This window comes from Apteryx mantelli, chromosome 2, assembly GCF_036417845.1.
Source record: "Apteryx mantelli isolate bAptMan1 chromosome 2, bAptMan1.hap1, whole genome shotgun sequence".
NCBI classification, from domain to species: Eukaryota; Metazoa; Chordata; class Aves; order Apterygiformes; family Apterygidae; genus Apteryx; species Apteryx mantelli.
In genome coordinates this window covers 150,700,535-150,719,266 of record NC_089979.1, presented here as the reverse complement: position 1 = coordinate 150,719,266, position 18,732 = coordinate 150,700,535, and the positions used below count along the sequence as shown (strand labels likewise).

Sequence of the window (18,732 nt, the reverse complement as noted above, 5' to 3'; positions counted from 1 at the left end):
GCACAGAAACAAGAATTTCATGTTATTCTTTGTAATTTTTACTAACTGCTAAGATTTCTATAAATATCATAACTTAAGCATAAAAAAAATACAATTTCTTACGTTTGGAGCACTTTTTCCATTTAACAGCCAAAACTAAGTGAACTGATTGGCTACTGAAGAAAACTTGGTAAAAAATAACTTCAGGGTGGGATTGCTACTGGTCTAGTTATTAAAGAGCTGAAGAGCTAAAGAGTTTAAACAATTCTATTTCTAAACAGTTTGGTTTCTACGTAACATTTTCTGTATTCATTGTTTGTTACCAAAATCAATTTTTACAGGGGAAGCCCATAATAATATAAACTTTGTGCAGTGTAGTTACCACAGGTAGCATGCTGGGCATGCTTATGTATGAATAATGCTATAATGCTGTACTACGTTTACAACTGAAGTAGGAGAATACGTATTGATTGCTATTATACATATAATGTTAGATCTAAAACAATATACTAGTATGTGAGTCGTGATCTGGAAAGACATTATATTGGCATACTGTACTGCAATTATTTCACTAAAAACTAGTTTTTTTTCCTTCTGCTCAATCTTTGCTTCAGAACTCATCTCGTTCTGTATTATATCAATCATTTAAACCAGCAGCTGTTGTGGCATCATAATACTTGATATCAGAAGAGGATGAAATCATGAATTTCAAGCAAATTATTAAGAGTGAAATTTTCACATACATTAAGTTCCTTTCATAAGTCTGTCAGGGAAGGGCTTTGAAGACTGCAGTGATTCTAGGCTGTATTTCCTGTGCATCTTGGACTTGTCTATGACATGCACTAGGAAAGCTTGGGTGAGCAGGAATGTATATTTTGTTTTTTGTCAAGCAATAATGCTTGTTTTTGAAAGATATAAGATACACTGGAGGAAAAAAGTGGCTTCATAAAATATAAATTTAATTTACTATTTACTCAGAATAATGACTTATAGTGTATACTTTAACAAAACCCTACCAATCATAAGGACTTAATAACGTGCCACATTATCTGCAAATGAAGTACAAGATGCCTTTCTTGATAAACACAATATAATCAATCATGGGTGCTTCTTGTGGCTTAAAGAAAAAAAAACAGCTTTCAACTTTAACACAGCATGCATTCCCACCACCTCACTCTCAGCTGTTAGTTACTCAAAGACCATTTGACTGAGTTAGACTGAGGATCTGGATTTGGCTCTTCTATTTATCAGCAGCGCTAACTTTATGGAAATGCAAAGTAGGAAATTGCCTACCCCAGAAGTTAGTACAAGCAACAAAGCCACACTTGCAAATATGAAACATTTATCATTCACCAGTAATGTTAAATTACTCCGTGTTAAATTTGTCAGAATGAAACAGAGAGGGATACAAAAAGTACTGCTGTCTAACATGAGAGAGCGACTAAAGACATGAGAGAGCGACTAAAGACAGCGCACTTGTTCAGTGGAGTGGGCTGTCACTAGTGCCTTTCAACAGCACTATGGTTTTTTTGCATAACCTCTTAGAGCACTTTGCAGATAGCTTTGCTGCCACACAGCACATTCTCCTCTTGGTACATGTGAATAGCTCCACTATCCTATGGCGAGGGTGTAACCCCTTCCATTTATTTTGATGCATATTTTAGGAGAGAATTATCAACACTTCTGATTATGGAAAACGTATAATGAAAACTATTGAAAGTATAAAAACAAGAATAACATTCTTATCCTTTAACTCTCTCTGGGAAGTTTGACAAAATAAATTTATAGAATTCAGAAAATGTAATGTTCGTGAAGTTTTTATAGGACAGTCTTCAGATCTGTAGGTCCTCACTGTGGTAATCTGTTTCTTTGCCTGGAACTCTGCTGGAATCAAGTCAGATTGAGACCCAGCGTGCAGACCTGAGAACAGAACTTTTGCTCTCATATTTTCAAACAAAATGAAATTACAATAGTTAAAAAGAAAAAAAAATAGCTGTCTTGGTTTTAAAAAAAATATAAGATCTCAGAAATTTCTTAGCACCGCAATTTATCATTAAAAGCCTCTTGTAACTTTGACTTTATTAACAGATCAGTTAAGTATTGGGAATTTCCAATCTCCCCAACTTTACTACAGCATTTTAACTGTAGTTAATAGCAAGCTGCTAGAGGTTTTGCTGAAGTTTTGAAATACGTTCTGAACACTTGCTGAGGTGACTTCTGGAATGATGCAAAGTTGTGTAACTATGGCAAATATCCTAAGTGTGTAATTCAAACCTACTGATGCCAGTGGGAACCCTTCTACTGACTATAATCAGTTGATAGATGAGTAAAAAAAGTACTGATAGGAGAGTAAAAAAACACTTAACATTGATCAGATGCTTTCTTACAGACAACTGCATTTAGAATAGATAGATGAACATTATTTATTTTTCTACACTTGGCCTCTTCAAATTATAATTTCCAGGTGTTTCACCTTCACAGAGAGACAGTTATACCAGCCCTAGCTTGAATAGGATTTAGTCCAGAAATTCAATACATTCCTGCAAATATGAAAGTGACATTTTAACAGAATTGTGTGTTGTGTGCTAACAGTAAAACAGAACTAAATAACACAAGGTGTGGACTTGCAGCTTTCCACAGTAGAGTTTGGACCATATTCTGCAAAACCAGTCTTCATTATGGGAGCTCTGTCCACAGACTAAAAATAGCATTATCCGTTCAAACATTCTCTAAATTCACTAGTCATTTTCTAATAATCAATGAAATAACAAAAGAAAATCAAAATACTTGCAGCACTTTATAATCATTTTCTCAAACTGATACTGTTAAATGGTCAATATTAAGTTGGGTAGCAATCATAAAACGCATGCTAAACTGGGTATAAACATTTTATTGGTCAGTAAGAGTTATGCTGCCACAAACTGAAACCATTTCCTGTTGTAAGCTGTGTATGACAAAACTGTGTACCTATTTTTTAAAAATAGCAACATGAAATTATGATAAATATCTGACTGGCTGTTCTTCGGAATGGAACTATTTATATTCAGGAAGTAAGGAATCAGATATGGCATCATCACAAATACAGGGAGTTCCTGATTGTATGGTTCTGATAGAGCGGCCGAGAGCCGACTCACGTCTCACAGAAGCATATGGGCTCCATGTGGCTTGTCTTAAAGCCCTGTGGTTTCTTGGGATCTGCGTGCATTCTTGGGGACTAAGTCTGAGGGTAGTTCCTCATCACCTTCCCCCCAGAGGGGCAACCTCACTCCCCTAATGAAATAGGAAGGTAGAAAATTTGTGGGAGAAATAATGTGGTAGAACGTTCTTACAGATTTAATTTTCATTAGTCCCTATATGGGGAGTTTATCATAGGAGGATGTGTATGTTCTAACCCTTTGTATATTTTTGTAAAAAATTGGCATCACCAACTGCTGTTGTGATCACTCTGCCACAAAGCTCAAATCTAGTCCTTTCACTGGCATATGTTTCAGGGAAAACAAGAGATCTAACAATTTCAGTGCTAATGAAGGCAGACATCTTTCAGATAAGAAAACTGCACATATATGCAGATTAATGGGAGTTCTAGAAAAAAAAACAAACCAAAGTCAGGGCTTTAATCCTCTGCTTTATGGTGCTTATAATATTAATAATATAATTATAGCAGAGACAGGTGGCAAAACCTATTATTAAGGTTGTCTGACATTTCCCATGATCAGGGAAGCCAGCTGCTGAGCCCTGCAGCTGATTGTGATCATTCAGCTTGGTAACTAGAGGTATATCAGGCCTGACCAGGCTAAGGAGGACTGGTTGTTCCTCCCTGTGAGTGGGTATCTGAGATAGTCATGTCAAGTATACTTGACTATTGAATTCCTAGATTGTAATTTTTTCTTTCTGCCTTGATCTTTCTCCAGCTCTTTTTTGTTATGTAATGTTATGTAAGCAAAAGTGTGAGTAAATTCAGTGGTTCAATCCTCCAGGCTAAGCAGTGGCACAGTGGGAATACAGGGTGAGTTGAGTTTCTTGTTTGTGTTGTTTTTTCTTAACTGTGTTTGAAGGGTGTACAGGGTAAGCATGACTGCCATCTCACCAAGTTATATATATATAAAAAAAACCCTTACTCTTCTTATTATTCTACATTGTACCTGCAACACATGGTTACTGATAAGCAGGCATAGCCAAATAGTAGATTGCATTCATGTCAACTGTTCTTCTTGATGTTGCTGTGAGGATGAAGTCCCATTCAATCTCTCAGTACTAGCCCGTGTTGTTAATTCATTATTCTATGCTTTCCCCCACATTGACTGCACAGTGTGGAGGAGTTCACACAAACTTGTGAACACTAGAGTGACTTTGTGTTCAAATCCTTCCTTAAATGTTCCTTTGTAATGATGCCTGAAGAAAATTTGCCAACAGCTGAGCAGCAGACCTATGCAGTTTCCTTGAATTTCCCTGGCATTCTATAGCCATTTGTTGTTTCTTGTCTTATGCTTAGATTGTAAGTTATCTGAAGTGTGGATCATCTTTTTATCTCTTTGCATAGTGTTTGGCATATGATGGAATTTTTGTTCATAAGTAGAGCTCCTAGGTGCTCATAATAACAATAAATATGATCATCTGGGCATGAATCAATACCATGCCATAAAGGGGATGAACTGAAGTTGTGTAGTAAAGGGATCTGTTTTTCAAGAACCCTGATCTCATTTGCTTTAGCAGTTGGAAAGTAGATAAAGAATTGTAAGAAGAGAAATGAGATTTAAGGCATTTAACTAATTCCCTAGAGCAATAAGATTTATTCATGTCTTTGTCACAGAATTTCTTTGAAATGCAGTAGTAAATGACTTATATCTGGCTTTTACTGTTAGTCATAAATACTGCATTTCTCATTTCTGGGGTTCCTGACTTCTGCATTTTGAACCCATATGTGATAAGTACAGGATCTGTGTGCCTAAAGCTAATAGAAGCTATGCTTTGAACATAGGAAGTGCTAGATAATAGTTTGAAAACTATTATCTCAAATGGTCCCTCAAAATTGATGAAATTAATGTTTAATTTAACCTTGTTAGGTGTGATATGGAAAATTCAGATTACCCTCTAATTCACAGAGCTGTTGTACAGATAAGCTAGTACCCCTAGAACTGTTCCATTATTACTTTGGGGGCCATATTAAAGTTCAGGAACCAACATCATAACTCTCTTTTCAGAGAAAAAGTTCAATAGTGCGCAGTGCTTAGGGCCACATGTTGAACAAAGAATAAACAACCACATTTTGGTATTTGTTCAGAAGGAATGGTCTGTTTTGTACACAGAACGATAAAATTAGCAAATGGTCTAAATCCAGCATTCCAGGGCTCTTAGGGAGTGGGCCATTCTGTGCAGCAGTAGAGTTCAGCAGTTGGCCAGCCATGAACATCTAACATGCCTACCCTACAGGACAACTTGCTGGACCAGATTCTGCTTTTCAATATGCTTTTGTTACTGCACTGTTTATTCAAGGCAAGCTGTGAATTATACAAAATTACATGAAAGAAGACTGAGCTATTTTGGCAATGAAAAATCAGTCCGTAAACTGTTATCCACTTACTTGTTTGAAACATTCAGAATTCCTCTGCTTTGCAGATTTTGCTCAAATTTGCTGTAGCTTAAAAAAAGTGGGAGGGGAGCCAAATAAACAACTTCCTTAAAAAACAAAAACAAAAAAACCCTCTCTAACAGTTAAATTCAATACATTGGATGTGACCCACTACAAATTTACAATTTCCTGACTATTTTTCATGGCCATGAATGAAGAATTTGTCACAGGATATAACACGAACAGCTTTTCTTGATAATAATGCTTTATCATTCAAACATGTATACTTCTTATTAGCTGGTGGGGGTGATATTGCCATAATACTCTGAAGAAAATATACATTATTCCAATATTAAAGGACAAAGGGAAACTTTTGTTTGCATTTATTTCAACCGTAAAAAAAATATATTAATAACATAAACCTGAAAAGCAGAAACTGTATCTTCAAGAGCCAGGAAATTGCAAAGTGAAGCTACTAGTTGCTCTAGTCCCATACAGTGAGATGAATAATAAACAAAAGTGCAATTTTGTATTAAAGATGTTTATCATGGAACAAATAAGTCAAAATCCAGAATTCCTTCAAGCAGCATCTAACCCTGATGTAAACATCATATAAAAACAGACTGACATCTCAAATGTCAGCTTTTAGTGATTTTTCTTTTTTGTGAAAGTTACCATAGTTCATTTTCAAATCCGAAGTCAGTCTTGTAGACTCAGAGGTTAACCGTGATAGTTGAATATTGTGAATTTCACCTGTGGGTCTCGAATGCTGCAATTGCTTGAAAGCTGAACTTCCCAATGTCCAAAGGTGTTTTCTGGTTCTCCTGAAATTGAAGGTGGAAAGAAGTTAGATTCTGGCATGCAGTGCCACTCCATTAGCTGCTATATTACAGTAGTTGCAAGGGGGAAATAATAGTGTCTACACTACTATAAATAGTAGGATGCTACCCAGCCAATATGCCTAATTTGACAGCTTTTCCCAAGGTCTCCCTAGGTTTTCGAATGTAGGGAACAGTTTGTAGTACCACTCAGTGTTGTGCAAGGTGTCTGTAACAGTCTGGCATATAGTTTTTGCTGCAGTCCTGCTCTTCAGCAGCCACCCTATGGATTTGGGAACTGCCTCAGGTAATGCAACATAACTCAGAATTCTGGAATATATTAAAGCTGGATATGAAAGCAATTCTAAATTGCTTTCAACATACCTTGAAGCACTATATCTGGTACACTTTTCTTTTTAATATTCTCTTCAGTGATCATCTTGCCTACAAAGGTAAGCATCTTTCCCTGCAACAATAGGGGAATTCACCTACCTTGTAACAGCCAGCAAATGCAGGTTTGTACTTGATAAGATTGTTTACAGTTCTGCATTTTGCATAACAGCTGCAGCAACAAGCAGAACCAGAATAAGAGCTCTTCATCCCTTAATTGGCAGGCTTCTATCCAGGTAAGCCATACCTCTTGAAATATTCTGGATTTTCATGCTGCTCTTGTTTATTTTTGGTGTTTACTTGAAATCAGTAAAGATAAGACATCCACTGTTACATACTAAACTGAGTTGTCAAATCTGTGTTATAACTTCTTATGAGAAGAATTTATAATGGAATTGCAAAAGCTAACTGGTAATTCCAGGATACTGTTTGTTTTGTATTACTTTCTTGATATACATTTGCCCCCAACCTTCTGTTTTTGTTATTTTGTACATTATAGCTGTGAAAGGGTGGATGGTACATGTGCTGCTTTTTAATCATCAGAAACATGGTAAGAGGGGGAAAAGATGTGTAACTGAAATTACAGAGTTATTTTTGTAAAGGCCCAAGATATAATTCCTTTCATAAGGGATTTGCATTTAAATCATAACTCTACTTTGCTTCTGTCTGTGTCACTTTTTCCATCTGTTCTTTTATGTTTTTTGGCTATGTGTCCAGACCTACTTGTTAGTATGAGTTCACTGTTCTTCTACCCTATCTGCTTTGTTCTTTTCCCCTTTGATCGTTTCCTATGGTTGCATATTTGAAGTGTTTATTCTTTTCCTACTATTTTTAGTTTATAAACAAACAGGTAAACAAAGATAACAAGAAGGTTCTTCAGAACTCCTACAGCCTTTTTCCACAGTTAAGGCTAATAATCATGTTTTGGCTCTAATTTAAAAAGTTTTAAAAATCTAAAAACTCATTCATTGTATGCCAGTTCATACTGTAAAAGCCAGTTCACTGCATACATATACCTCCATAGGAAAATCCTTAGCAGCTTCATTTCCATTGTGCACACAGAATCTAATTAATTCTGGCTTCTATCAGTTCTGTGGGTTTCCAGAAGCAAAATTTGTTTTCTCATTTGTACCAAAATTAAAAAGATATATTACATTTTATATTATGTCAATGAGTAACCTTACATGTGGAAGAGCAGCTTGATGGATTGGACTGGGGGTTGTTGATAGCAGCACTACTCTTCAAACTGTACCTGAGCTAAATTTATTTAGTTTTTCATTTCCATATTCCTATTTATTATTATTAGCAAGACATGACACTTCATTATGCTTCTGAAGTGAGCCCTGTAAAACTGTTGGAAGGGGAGAATACCAAAAGGCTTGAGAGAGTGCAGTCATCCAACCTTGACAGGAAGAACAAACATTTCCTGTTTATCAGCACAATGCCGGTGGAATTTATTTTTTAGTCTCTTGTTCATGATAATCTTTTCCAAATCTTTAAACTTTTGTCTTTGGTGTTCCAGCTGGGATGTAGTTAGAGTGCGCTCTTGTCTTCCTGTGGTCCTATAAAGGACGTGGGTTATTCTTACAGAATTTGTGTCTTTTTAACCAACAAATTCAAATGGTAAAAGAAACCAGTAGGCATACAGCGTTGGCAAAACTTATCTGAAATCCTAACTGTAATCTAAGCAGCTTTAAGACTGTAGAGCCCAGTTCCGTGATGTTTATGCAAGAGAACCTTATCTGTAACATGGAGGTAACTGAATCGGATTGCATTTGTTTTAGGATGAATGTGGGCTTTAGATGGGCTTTCTGCACACCTTCAGGCAAGAAAAATCTTCAAATCTTCAAAAGTGCTTGTTTGTACAAATCAGTGGCATTTGATCCCAAAGTTTAGATGAAACATTAGACTTTCTTTCTGAATAGTTTTGAGAAATATTGACATGCACCAGAAATGTAAAAGGATTTAGGAATTCTGCCTATTATGAAGATCTATATGTATCTTACAGAAATATTTTTATTTACTTGATGAAGGTTTGTACAAATCTGTACATGCTCTTTATCAAATTCGCCACCTTTCACTAAGCTCATTTTAAAGCTTTGTGAACAGATACAATCTCTTTCCGTAATACCCCAGTCTTCATATACAGGGATCACTTCCAAGACAGAAATACTCTGGATTAAGCCGCTGTCACTTCATAAACCTGGTCCTCTCTTCTTTCAGCTACATTGTCAATTGTGGCGATAGTTCTTATAAGAGTAGATCCTTAACCCATTAAAAAGCAAAGGGATTTTATTTCATACAGGAAAAAGCATTTATCACAAGATAATTTTCAATTGCCATAGTACTGGGCCAGACTTTAACTGGTGGTTTATTTACTTTTTTTGTTTGTTTCCCTTATTAATAATTCCTAATATAGATATGGCAGAATTCTACTAGTTGTACACTTAATGAATAAAATACTGTAAACTATAACTGAGAGGAAGGAAAAAACATTTTCCTAAAAGCTACAGCTTTAGCCACAGTGGACTGAGAGGCTGTTAGCATTTTTCCCCAAAAGACAGGGTACAAAAAAAGATGGATTCAATTAATCAATTCTGAACTTCTTAAATGGAAATGTAAAGCTAGACAATGATCAGAATAACCCAAGAGAAGAAGCAAGCTTTCTCAGCTGTGAGGTTGTAAAAGCAAAATAGTGTTACTAACAATCTTTGCCAAATCAAAATCATCACAGAATGAGAATCTCCTCCTGAACTGTTCTCCTTTTAATGAGCAGACAGCTGAGAAACACTGAGGTGGGCTGAAGGAAATGGGAAGCCACGGCCTATTCCAGCATGGTGGGGAGAAGGAGCACCACCAGTTCAGCAGTCAGCCAAGATGCAAGGCAAGATTACTGACTTACTGCAACAGCTTGCTTTCCGGCCTCCTTTATTGCAGCAAAAACCTGTTAAAATGTCGGTCTAACCCACACCGGTTTCGTTGTATGCACCTAATTCATGAAGGCCAGGCCTCTTGTCTAGCTCTGTGCTGCTCCGCTCAGCTGATGCCGGCTTCTTCACGGCGCGCCTAGGCCGTTTCTGTCTCCTGTCACGCTGGTACGCAGAAGTGCCTTGTCCGCAAAGGCACTGCTGTTTCCTTTCCGAGTTCCTTTTAAAGAGCTATCCTGTGACACCTACATATGCTCTAGTGTGTTATAATCAGTATTTTCACTGTTAAAAAGAGACCTTATGCTGTCATAAGAAGAGAGGGTGTAGCTCGTCTGAGACTTCTGCCTTCCCTGCTGTCGCCTTACGGCAGGGAACATTGCTGCAATTTGCGAAAACAGTCATCAGACTGCAGGCGTTAGTTGTTGCCGAGCATTTTCTGCGTGCAGCTGGGCTGGAGGCGAAGGGAAGCACCGACCGGCAGCAGAGCAGGGCCTCGCGGCGTGCGGCTGCAGGGCGGGAGGCACCGCGCCGCGGCTCCAGCCCCCCCCCCGCCGCGCCGCGCCGCGCCGCGCCGAGCCCCGCCCCGCCGCAGCCCCTCGGGCGGGCGCGGAGGAAGATGGCCGGGCAAGGCGGGAGCGGCGCGGCGGCGCGGGCAGGCGGAGGCCGCGGCGTTGTGGTAAATTGGACGCGTCCGCGCCGCTGCGCGCCCTCCTGCCGGCCCGGCCGCCTCTCCCTCCCCTCCCCTGCCTGCCTTCCCCCGCTGCCCGCGGACGCTCGGCGCGGCTCCCCGGCCGCCGCGGCGCCCTCGTCTGCCCGCCCGGCTCCCGGGGCTCCGCACCCCGCGACCGCCCCAGCCCTCGCCGTCCCCTCAGGGCCGCGGCGCCGCCTGCCGCCCCGCGGAGCCCGGACCCCGCCGGCGCTGGCCGTGGGGAACCCGCCGCCCCCCCGGGCCCCGCGGCGCCGCGCTTGCTTGTCGCTCTGGATCAGCCCCTCCGCAGCCTGGCCGCGGCCCGGCTGCTGACAGGGGCGAGCGAGCGGCGCCGCCGGCGGCTGCGCCCCAGGCACCTGCGGCGCGGCGCGGCCCGGCTGCCAGACGCGGCCACCCGCCACCTCCGCCTGGCCCCGCCACCCCGCTGCCTCGTCCGCAGCCGCGGCCTTGGCTGTCGGCTACACGCGGTGCCCCAGTAACGGGGACCGAGGTCGCCGCAGGGACATAAGTGTCTGGCTCCCACTGAAACGCCTCTGGTGACAACACACTGCCAGGTTGTTCGTGGTGTGTTTTCCTGTAGTAAGAAAAACCGTGTACAGAGCAATGTGTCTTGATTACTTGGGGGGCTGAATAAATTATGCTAAAAGTAAATGAATAGGCTCATTCTGAGGGTCGAACTCGATTCTCCTGTAAAACAAATACCAAACTCATGGGTTATCACCACTTCAGGAACGTTTTTATTTTAGTGCAGTGTTGGCATTTTAACCAAGTTCCAGAACAGCAGCCCAAACTGTAGCCCAGAGCTGAGAGCTTTGCTTAGGTAATGGTTAAATCCTGCCCGCACCAAAGTCCCCTCCATCTCCCTCTCCCAAAAAACAGCAGAATTATGTTTGAGCCACCATTATATCTGAAGCCAACATGTTTCAACTGCCGCTTGTGCCACCTTTGTAATAAATGCCATTTTTAAAGCGGATGACTGGCTTAGCACCAAAGCAAACTGAGGATCTTACAAAGGAGAGGCCAAATGGTCAGTAAACACGTTCTGTTGTACCAATTTCGCTTCTTTTGTTTGGTACACATGCATGCGCGCGTGCGTGTGCATGCACGCTCGCACCTCCACCCCCAGAAACCAGAAGTAAGGCTCCTGCAGTATGATTTAGTTTAAGTTTACCAAAGCTGGAGTATGCTTAATGCTCAGCTTCCTTGTTATATACCAAAGCAGATTCCAGATCTTTGTTACCTAAATGGAAATACTTACTGTGCTTAAACCTCATGGGCACCCACCTTTTCATACAAAACTAGCAATGTTCTTCAAAGGTATTGCAGTAGGATTTTTCTACTTTCTCTCATATGCCTCAATGGAACACTTTCAGATATTGCCATATGTTTATATCTTTATTAGTATACATTCACACCAGCTTTTTAAGACTGAATTTCTGCTGGCCTGTTTGAACATGCCAGATCTGAACTTTAAAAAAAGCTGTTTGTTTCTTTTACTGTATGATTTTTTTACACAGTTATATTCCAGTATATTTAGTGTATATATTTATTTATCCAGTCAAACACTCTTTCTCTCTTTTTATTGAAACAATCACAAATATTTTCTTAATATATTCTGTGCTTAAAGCCAGAAGTAAACAGAAGTTGAGTTTAATTTGGGGTGGAGCTTTTTTTGGTACTTGGCTATATAAGCTGAGAACAATCACACAGATCTTTTTAATTCACAAGTGGAATACTCTTCAAAATTTACAGTTACCTGAAAATTGTCCTATAGCATAAACACTGTGGATAGCTTCAGGGTAAATTAGAATTCCAAAGGCTCATAATTGATAAGTGCTTGTTTAAATGAAAGACAAATTGGGAATAGGCTTATTATATTAGAAAAATAATAAATTGGAATGCATATGTGAATTTAATCTTATATACCAAATGCCAGTGAGCACTTTTAAATGATAATTTCTTTATTCTTTCAAGGTTATGCAATTTCTGTTCTTTTATTCAAAAGAACCAGGAAGATTGATAGGACTCTCAAATTTTCATCCTGATCTTATTTCATAAAGACCATATTGTAACTTAAATAAAAGCTATCAGTTTGTATGCTTTCTCAAGCAGTTTCAATTCATTTAGTTTGGTCTTCTACCCCATGCTTAAAAATATCTAATTTGATGAGAATACTGCGTAAATAAGCAATACTGACATGGGTTCCTACTGTATGTCAATAGTACTTAAGCAATTAAAAGGCTATCTTAAATTGTTTCCTTTAAATGTTAAAATACTTTTGAATACAATCATGCCAGACAGTTCATTGATACAAAATGTTTAAAAAGTGTCAGCCACCCATAGGTACCGAAACTGAAGACAGGAAAACAACATAGACAGGCTTGCTAGGCCTCCTGCAGCAGTGTTTTTGGAGTAAGATTTGCCTCCGATTAAAACTTTGCCAGTGAGGATATGAATAATCTCCTGTTTCTATGGAAATGAGGAATGTAACTAAGTAACTCTTTTTTGTGTGTGTCTAGTTTCAAGGCTCCTATAAATCAATGGAAGCACTTTTATTGACTCTAATGGTTTCTGAATGATGTGCAATTGTTCAATAGTAGTTACCAACAAATGACTTTTTTTTGATACAGACACTGTTGGGCAGGGCTAAGAAAGCATAACAGTCTAGGCATCTGTAGGTGTCAATGAATATGCAGCCTCCCCTCAAATTAACCCATTAGGTAGAAGACTGTGTGTGAGTGCAGTGTTAGGTGGAACTGTAGGTAACTTCAAAAAGACTGCAGATGTGGAGGAACAGCTTAACATCTACTATGTTGGGTAAGCCTAGTTATTTCTGAGACATGGTTTATTGTCCTACAAGATGAAATAGTAAGCATAGGTTAGTTTCAGTGACAATTCTTTAAGGAATCTATTTGGCAGAAATGCCATTAAAAATGCACTTCACAAAGTCAAGTCTCTCACCATTTATCCTTCTAATCAGTGTTCATGTGCCCAAGCTGTGGAAAGAAGAAAGACAGTATGTTACTCGAAGAGCATGATTGTAAAGAAAACCTATTAGGTGTTACTTTTTATTCTGAACATCTCAAAACAAAGCTCTAGAATGATTCCAAGAAGTCTCGTGAACTTGGAGGTGTTGTTTTTGTATGGACACATATGTGAAAATTGTGGGTTTGGAGGTTGTTTAGTTTTTGTTTTTCTTTGAAATGTACTTTGCATCTTCATAACTTTCTGAAGTCTTTTTGAAGCCTTTGCCCATTGGCTGATTTTTGTCCAAAATAATCTCTCTAATCTCCTGTTGTATTCTATATGATTATAAATGTTGTGTTCTCATAGTTATGAAGCTAACGTATTAAATCTGTAAAATATTTTTTCTGTAAATATATGGCTTTACAGGTTATCTGATAGTAAGGTGAGATGAGAACATTTTTTAAACACTTGCCTTTGGTGACTTCTAAATTAAGAACCTCACCATTCACAAGTAGTATAGTCTTCCACTGACTTGTACGGATACAATCTGTGAACCACATTATTTATTCTTCCTTTGTGCTGTTTTGTCTGTAGAATATTTATTTATGTGAGACTAAAATATCTCTAAAACAGTTCTAAATCCCATTGGGTGACTCTCCCATTGGAGAATATCTTCTTACTGGTAATCTTACATTTGCATTTCTAGTTTGAAAGTAACAATAAACTTAGACTTGCCACTAGTTTAGTATTAAATATTTCCTCTTTATGTCTAGGTGTTTGTAATTTCAAGTGAAATTTCCCACATTTCGTGGGAAAAGAAACTACAATGTTTTTCTGGAAAATTTAATTTTAGAAAATGATATTTTTTGCAGTATTTGATTTCTGAGATATACTAAGAAACAAAATAATTAGTAGGAAAATTGATATGGTAAATTATGACTGTATCTGCTGCTGATCACATAATTTTGTAGTTTACCATTTGAGTGCCACTGTATACAGAAGAGAGTATGTCATACAATTAATTCAGCCAATATGTTGTGCCAGAACACTGATTTTTATGTCAGTTACATATTGTCCAACACCATGAAGTTGTCTTAATAGTCCTATTTGATATTCAGATTTCAGACAACTGGCCAGGATATAGTCTGGATTTGTTCACTTACCCTCAGCACTACTATGGAGATCTGGAATATGTCCTCATACCTCATGGCATTATTGTTGACAGGTATGTATGGCTTCAATGTTACTAAATAAATACTTTGATGAGAATTATTATTGTTTTTTATAAAGCCTGTCATCCACAGACAAGGTATATATAAAATATATTATAAAAATCTTATATTATCAGTTATAAAAATACTTCTATTTATTTAACTGGCAAAGTCAAAAATGCTTGAAGGTCAGGAAGTGCTAGGGTTATAGTTGCCTTTGCAGCTCTTTGCCTAATTTCTTTCACCTAATTTCTGATCTGGGCATTGAATGAGATGGGAATCTCATAGAAAAGAGTATATGATCATGGTCATGCAGTGAAATTGGCATTGGAATGTAAACATACAAAAGGGCAGATCTGAAGTTGGAAGGGCAAATACAAAGTAGTCTATATTTAGTAATATTTGAATTGCTCACTTGCATCCTAACTAGCTTGTGCTTTTAATATAAAAAGGAGAAAAACTACATTCAGTTATGTACAACTTTGGAAACTCCCTAATACAGATCATTAATATGGGATAACCTAATGGTTTCATACTGCACCATTGACTTCTACCATTTAAGCTGATGAGCACAAGAGAGAAGTGTGGAGTGGACTGGATCCAGAAGAGAAGTCTGGAGGGTGGTTGTGGGAAGGCTTGAATGTCTCCCTTTCCCCCTCCTTGTAGTAGTTCCTGTGTGTTCTCAGTGTGCATCTGATGGTGCTTCGGTATTTGTGGTAGTCCAGCTCAGTGTTCATGCTCCCTTTTTATTTTGACATGCTGTTAAAGATCTTTTGAAAAGGTTGCAAAATGGAAATGGTAATTTTTAACAGTGTATTTATTGCAAACATCTGAATTTCATGAGACATTTTCAGCCTACGGTTTTCTACCTACCACATTTGAAGAGCCGGTTGCAAGTATTGAAATTGTTGGAACTCCTTGAAAGATAATCGTAAACATCCATCATAAGGAAGAGTAGTGACTCCTGTATTTGTTTTGAAACACAAGCTTTCTTTCATTGCCTTTTCAGTTAGCATTGTGTTGAATTTTTCATCTCTTCTGGTTAGGGTCAACTGACTCTTAATTCCTCTTTTTGAATAAATATGTTACAACTTCATTTCTCATAGGATTCAATAAATATTTTTTGAAGTGAGCATTGAATGCCAGTGTCTTCTCCTACTCCAGCAGAAAAGACTGGTTCAGTTCTGATGGAAAAGGAAACAGAGTTGAATATACTGTGATTATGGAAAATTTTCATGTAAGAAGAAGGCTCAACACTTGAGAAAATTCTCTTGTCAGTAGGAAGCAATTAAATATAGGTTAGAAACTAGTATGTTTATATTTATAAATTGAAACTAGTAAATTTTTATCTACTTTGGAGTTCACACTCTTAAAATACAGAAGTGGTCTATGCAATTCTTAGAAATTTTAGCTCCTAAAACAATCTGAGAAAAAATATAAATAGATGAAAATTACCAGAAGAATGTTTCCTCACTTCTTAAAGAAAGGTTTTTCCTATTATTCTCAAACTTGAGATGATAAAAGATTAGTTTACTAATCTTCATCCTTACAACAGTAAAAAGAATTATATGTTTGAGGTCAAACAAGATGATCTAATTATATCTTCCGTTTTTCAAATCTAAAAGATGTTAATGCTTTTGATCCAAAAATTGTTATATGGAATTTACTTGAGTGTTATAAAACTGTGAAAATGAAAGTTAAAAGAAGGGCAGCTTTAGCTCATAACTAGTGTATTATTTTCACTTTAGAGTTTATTCTCTGGTACATGCATGCAAGGTAGATTTCATTGAAGTTCTATGTACATATGTAGGGGCAGATGGATTCCTATATTACAATAGGAAGGGAAAAAGCAATTTATAGACAAAAAAGGTGATCATGAAAGACATAGCATAAATTGTAGGATCATTTAGTAAATTGCATCTTGTCAAAACATCCATCCTAACTGGAAGCACTAAACTCATTCAAAGAGCTATCAAAGAACTTTCCAGAAAAAGTGTTCACCAAAAATTGTCCCCTAAGCTGTTTTCCCCCAAAACATCAGATGGCATTTTCAGTTTTCTGTTGAAACTTGCTTTACATCCGATGCATCATAAGTCATATATGGTGTAAGCCAGAAATGGAAGACTGACTCAAAAAAAAAAAAAAGACTAATGACTGGGATGTTTAAGAACATGGTATTTTAAAAGTTCATTTTTCCAGAAATGCTGTCTACCTTATTCTTTAGAAATCAAAGCCACTTAAGATGATCACTCGTGTTTATTTTTTTTGTTTTGAAGATTCCTCTGCTATTTTATGGGAGAGATATGAATCTTTTGGTTTCAGTCAGTCATGTTGCATTTGCAATGCACAACTGTCAAAGAGAGACAGATACAGGAACCCTACAGTTCCAGATTAATCAGAGCATAACCCTGAGTATTGCCATGTGTGTTACCTTGAGCAAGTCACTTAAGCTCATTGCACTGTTTCTTTCCAGTGTGAAATAGTGATAATGTGCATTCTTCAAAAAATGTTGATTGATGCTATATTTCTTTATAGTATTTGTTTATATATTTATTAAAATCATAGGGGTACCATTTTCCAAAGCCTGTCAGTGTGAAATATTTCTAATGTTGCTCCTCCTTATCTTTCACTTAATTTATTGTTTTTAAAAGTAACTAACATAACAAATTATGTGATTGTACAGAAATATTTTGTATTCATGTCTCCTGCAAGGTGAAACTTAAGGCTCGAATTCTTTAAACACCTCCAACATCTCCGAAATACTTATGGATTCAATATATGCTGAGAAGTGTTATTCCCTTTTCTATAACTGGAGAATTAATGCATTTAAGGTCAACCAGTTTGATTCATATGCTTTGCATCTTGCACCCTATATTCCTTATCACCCTACCTTGTGAACTTGATCCAAAACACATTCAAGTCAAATGAAGAAACTTGAGCAGACTGTAGGTCAAGCTAAATACTCATTCTGATGTTTCTTTGTAACCACTGGGGAAGCGTATTATGAACTTGGAGAATCTGCATCTAATGTTATTTTATCCTTAATTTTTACTTCAGGACAGAACGATTGGCCAAAGATATTATGCAAGACATTGGAGACAATGATATTGTGGTTCTCTGTGTACTCAAAGGTGGCTACAAGTTCTGTGCTGACCTTGTGGAGCACATTAAAAATCTCAGCAGAAATTCAGAAAGGTTCATCTCCATGAAAGTCGATTTTGTTAGACTGAAAAGTTACCACGTAAGTCAACAACTTATTTATGTAGATTCTGGTTTTATTCTCATAATAAATAGTAGACTTCTGTAGTAGGAAATAAAAAAAAAATCTTTTAGATTATAAGAAAACCAATGTGAAAAAAAATTTTTTTTAATCTGTGAGGGTTTTTTCAAAATATTCATGTCCCTTTATACTTTATGAATAACATGAGTGATGATATGAGGCATCCTCAAACTGTAGTTTTTCGTTTGATCTGTCTTCACTTTTGGACAGAAAATTAGTCAAATTTCCATCATGTAAAGTGTCTGCATGTTGTTTTTTCTCTTAATTGTCACCAGTCCTGTCAAGTTTATTTCACGTTACTTCATTTGCCACCTGCCTCATAGTTACGTTTAGCATAACTGCAAGATGATAAATCTATGTCTTACTCTGAATGTTTAATGCTAATTAAATTAAATGTTTTATTCTTCATAACGTGCAGTTTACATAATAGTAGAATATACCACTAGATGATGATAGTGCTTTATAATAAAATGAAATAAGACATTGAACCAAATCCAGTGCTGAGGTAAAAGTCAAGACTTTTTGTTATCTTCAGAAGAAATTATGCAATAATCATTCATTTGTTTCAGTAAGGCAATGATAGTGAGAAGAGTTGCCTCTTTTTAGAAAGATTGTTTACAATTTTTGTTTGCATAAGCTATACATTTATTTTCTACCTTTTATTCCACACTGTATAGTGAGGGAGCATTTCTAGAAGTAAGTTGTCCTAGAAATGTCTAAGGAAGTATACCAAATATATGTGGTGACAGTAAGCTTTCTCTTTGACCATGAATGTAACCTGCTGAGTTTGGTGGCTCCTACGATATCTCTACCTTCTTTCCACAGAAAGAGGTTGGTGGGTTGGCATTTTGCTCCAAAACCAGCGACCATAACCTTTTCCTA

The 18,732-nt window shown here is 37.6% G+C and overlaps 1 protein-coding gene across 4 annotated transcripts in view; it reads left to right on the top strand.

Moving 5' to 3' along the window:
- The first annotated feature begins 10,284 nt into the window (after nucleotides 1-10,284).
- The window catches only part of PRTFDC1 (phosphoribosyl transferase domain containing 1), a 51,897-nt gene continuing 43,449 nt past the window's right edge, over nucleotides 10,285-18,732 (top strand). For 2 of the 4 annotated variants that reach the window (XM_067291797.1, XM_067291794.1), the window contains exons 1-3: nucleotides 10,285-10,359; nucleotides 14,478-14,584; nucleotides 17,628-17,811. In XM_067291797.1, the coding sequence (XP_067147898.1) occupies nucleotides 10,300-10,359; nucleotides 14,478-14,584; nucleotides 17,628-17,811 (351 nt within the window). In that variant the 5' untranslated portion in view covers nucleotides 10,285-10,299. Of the gene's footprint in view, nucleotides 10,360-11,271; nucleotides 11,420-14,477; nucleotides 14,585-17,627; nucleotides 17,812-18,732 lie in introns of all 4 variants that reach the window. The other 2 variants (XM_067291795.1, XM_067291796.1) reach the window with 2 other exon arrangements.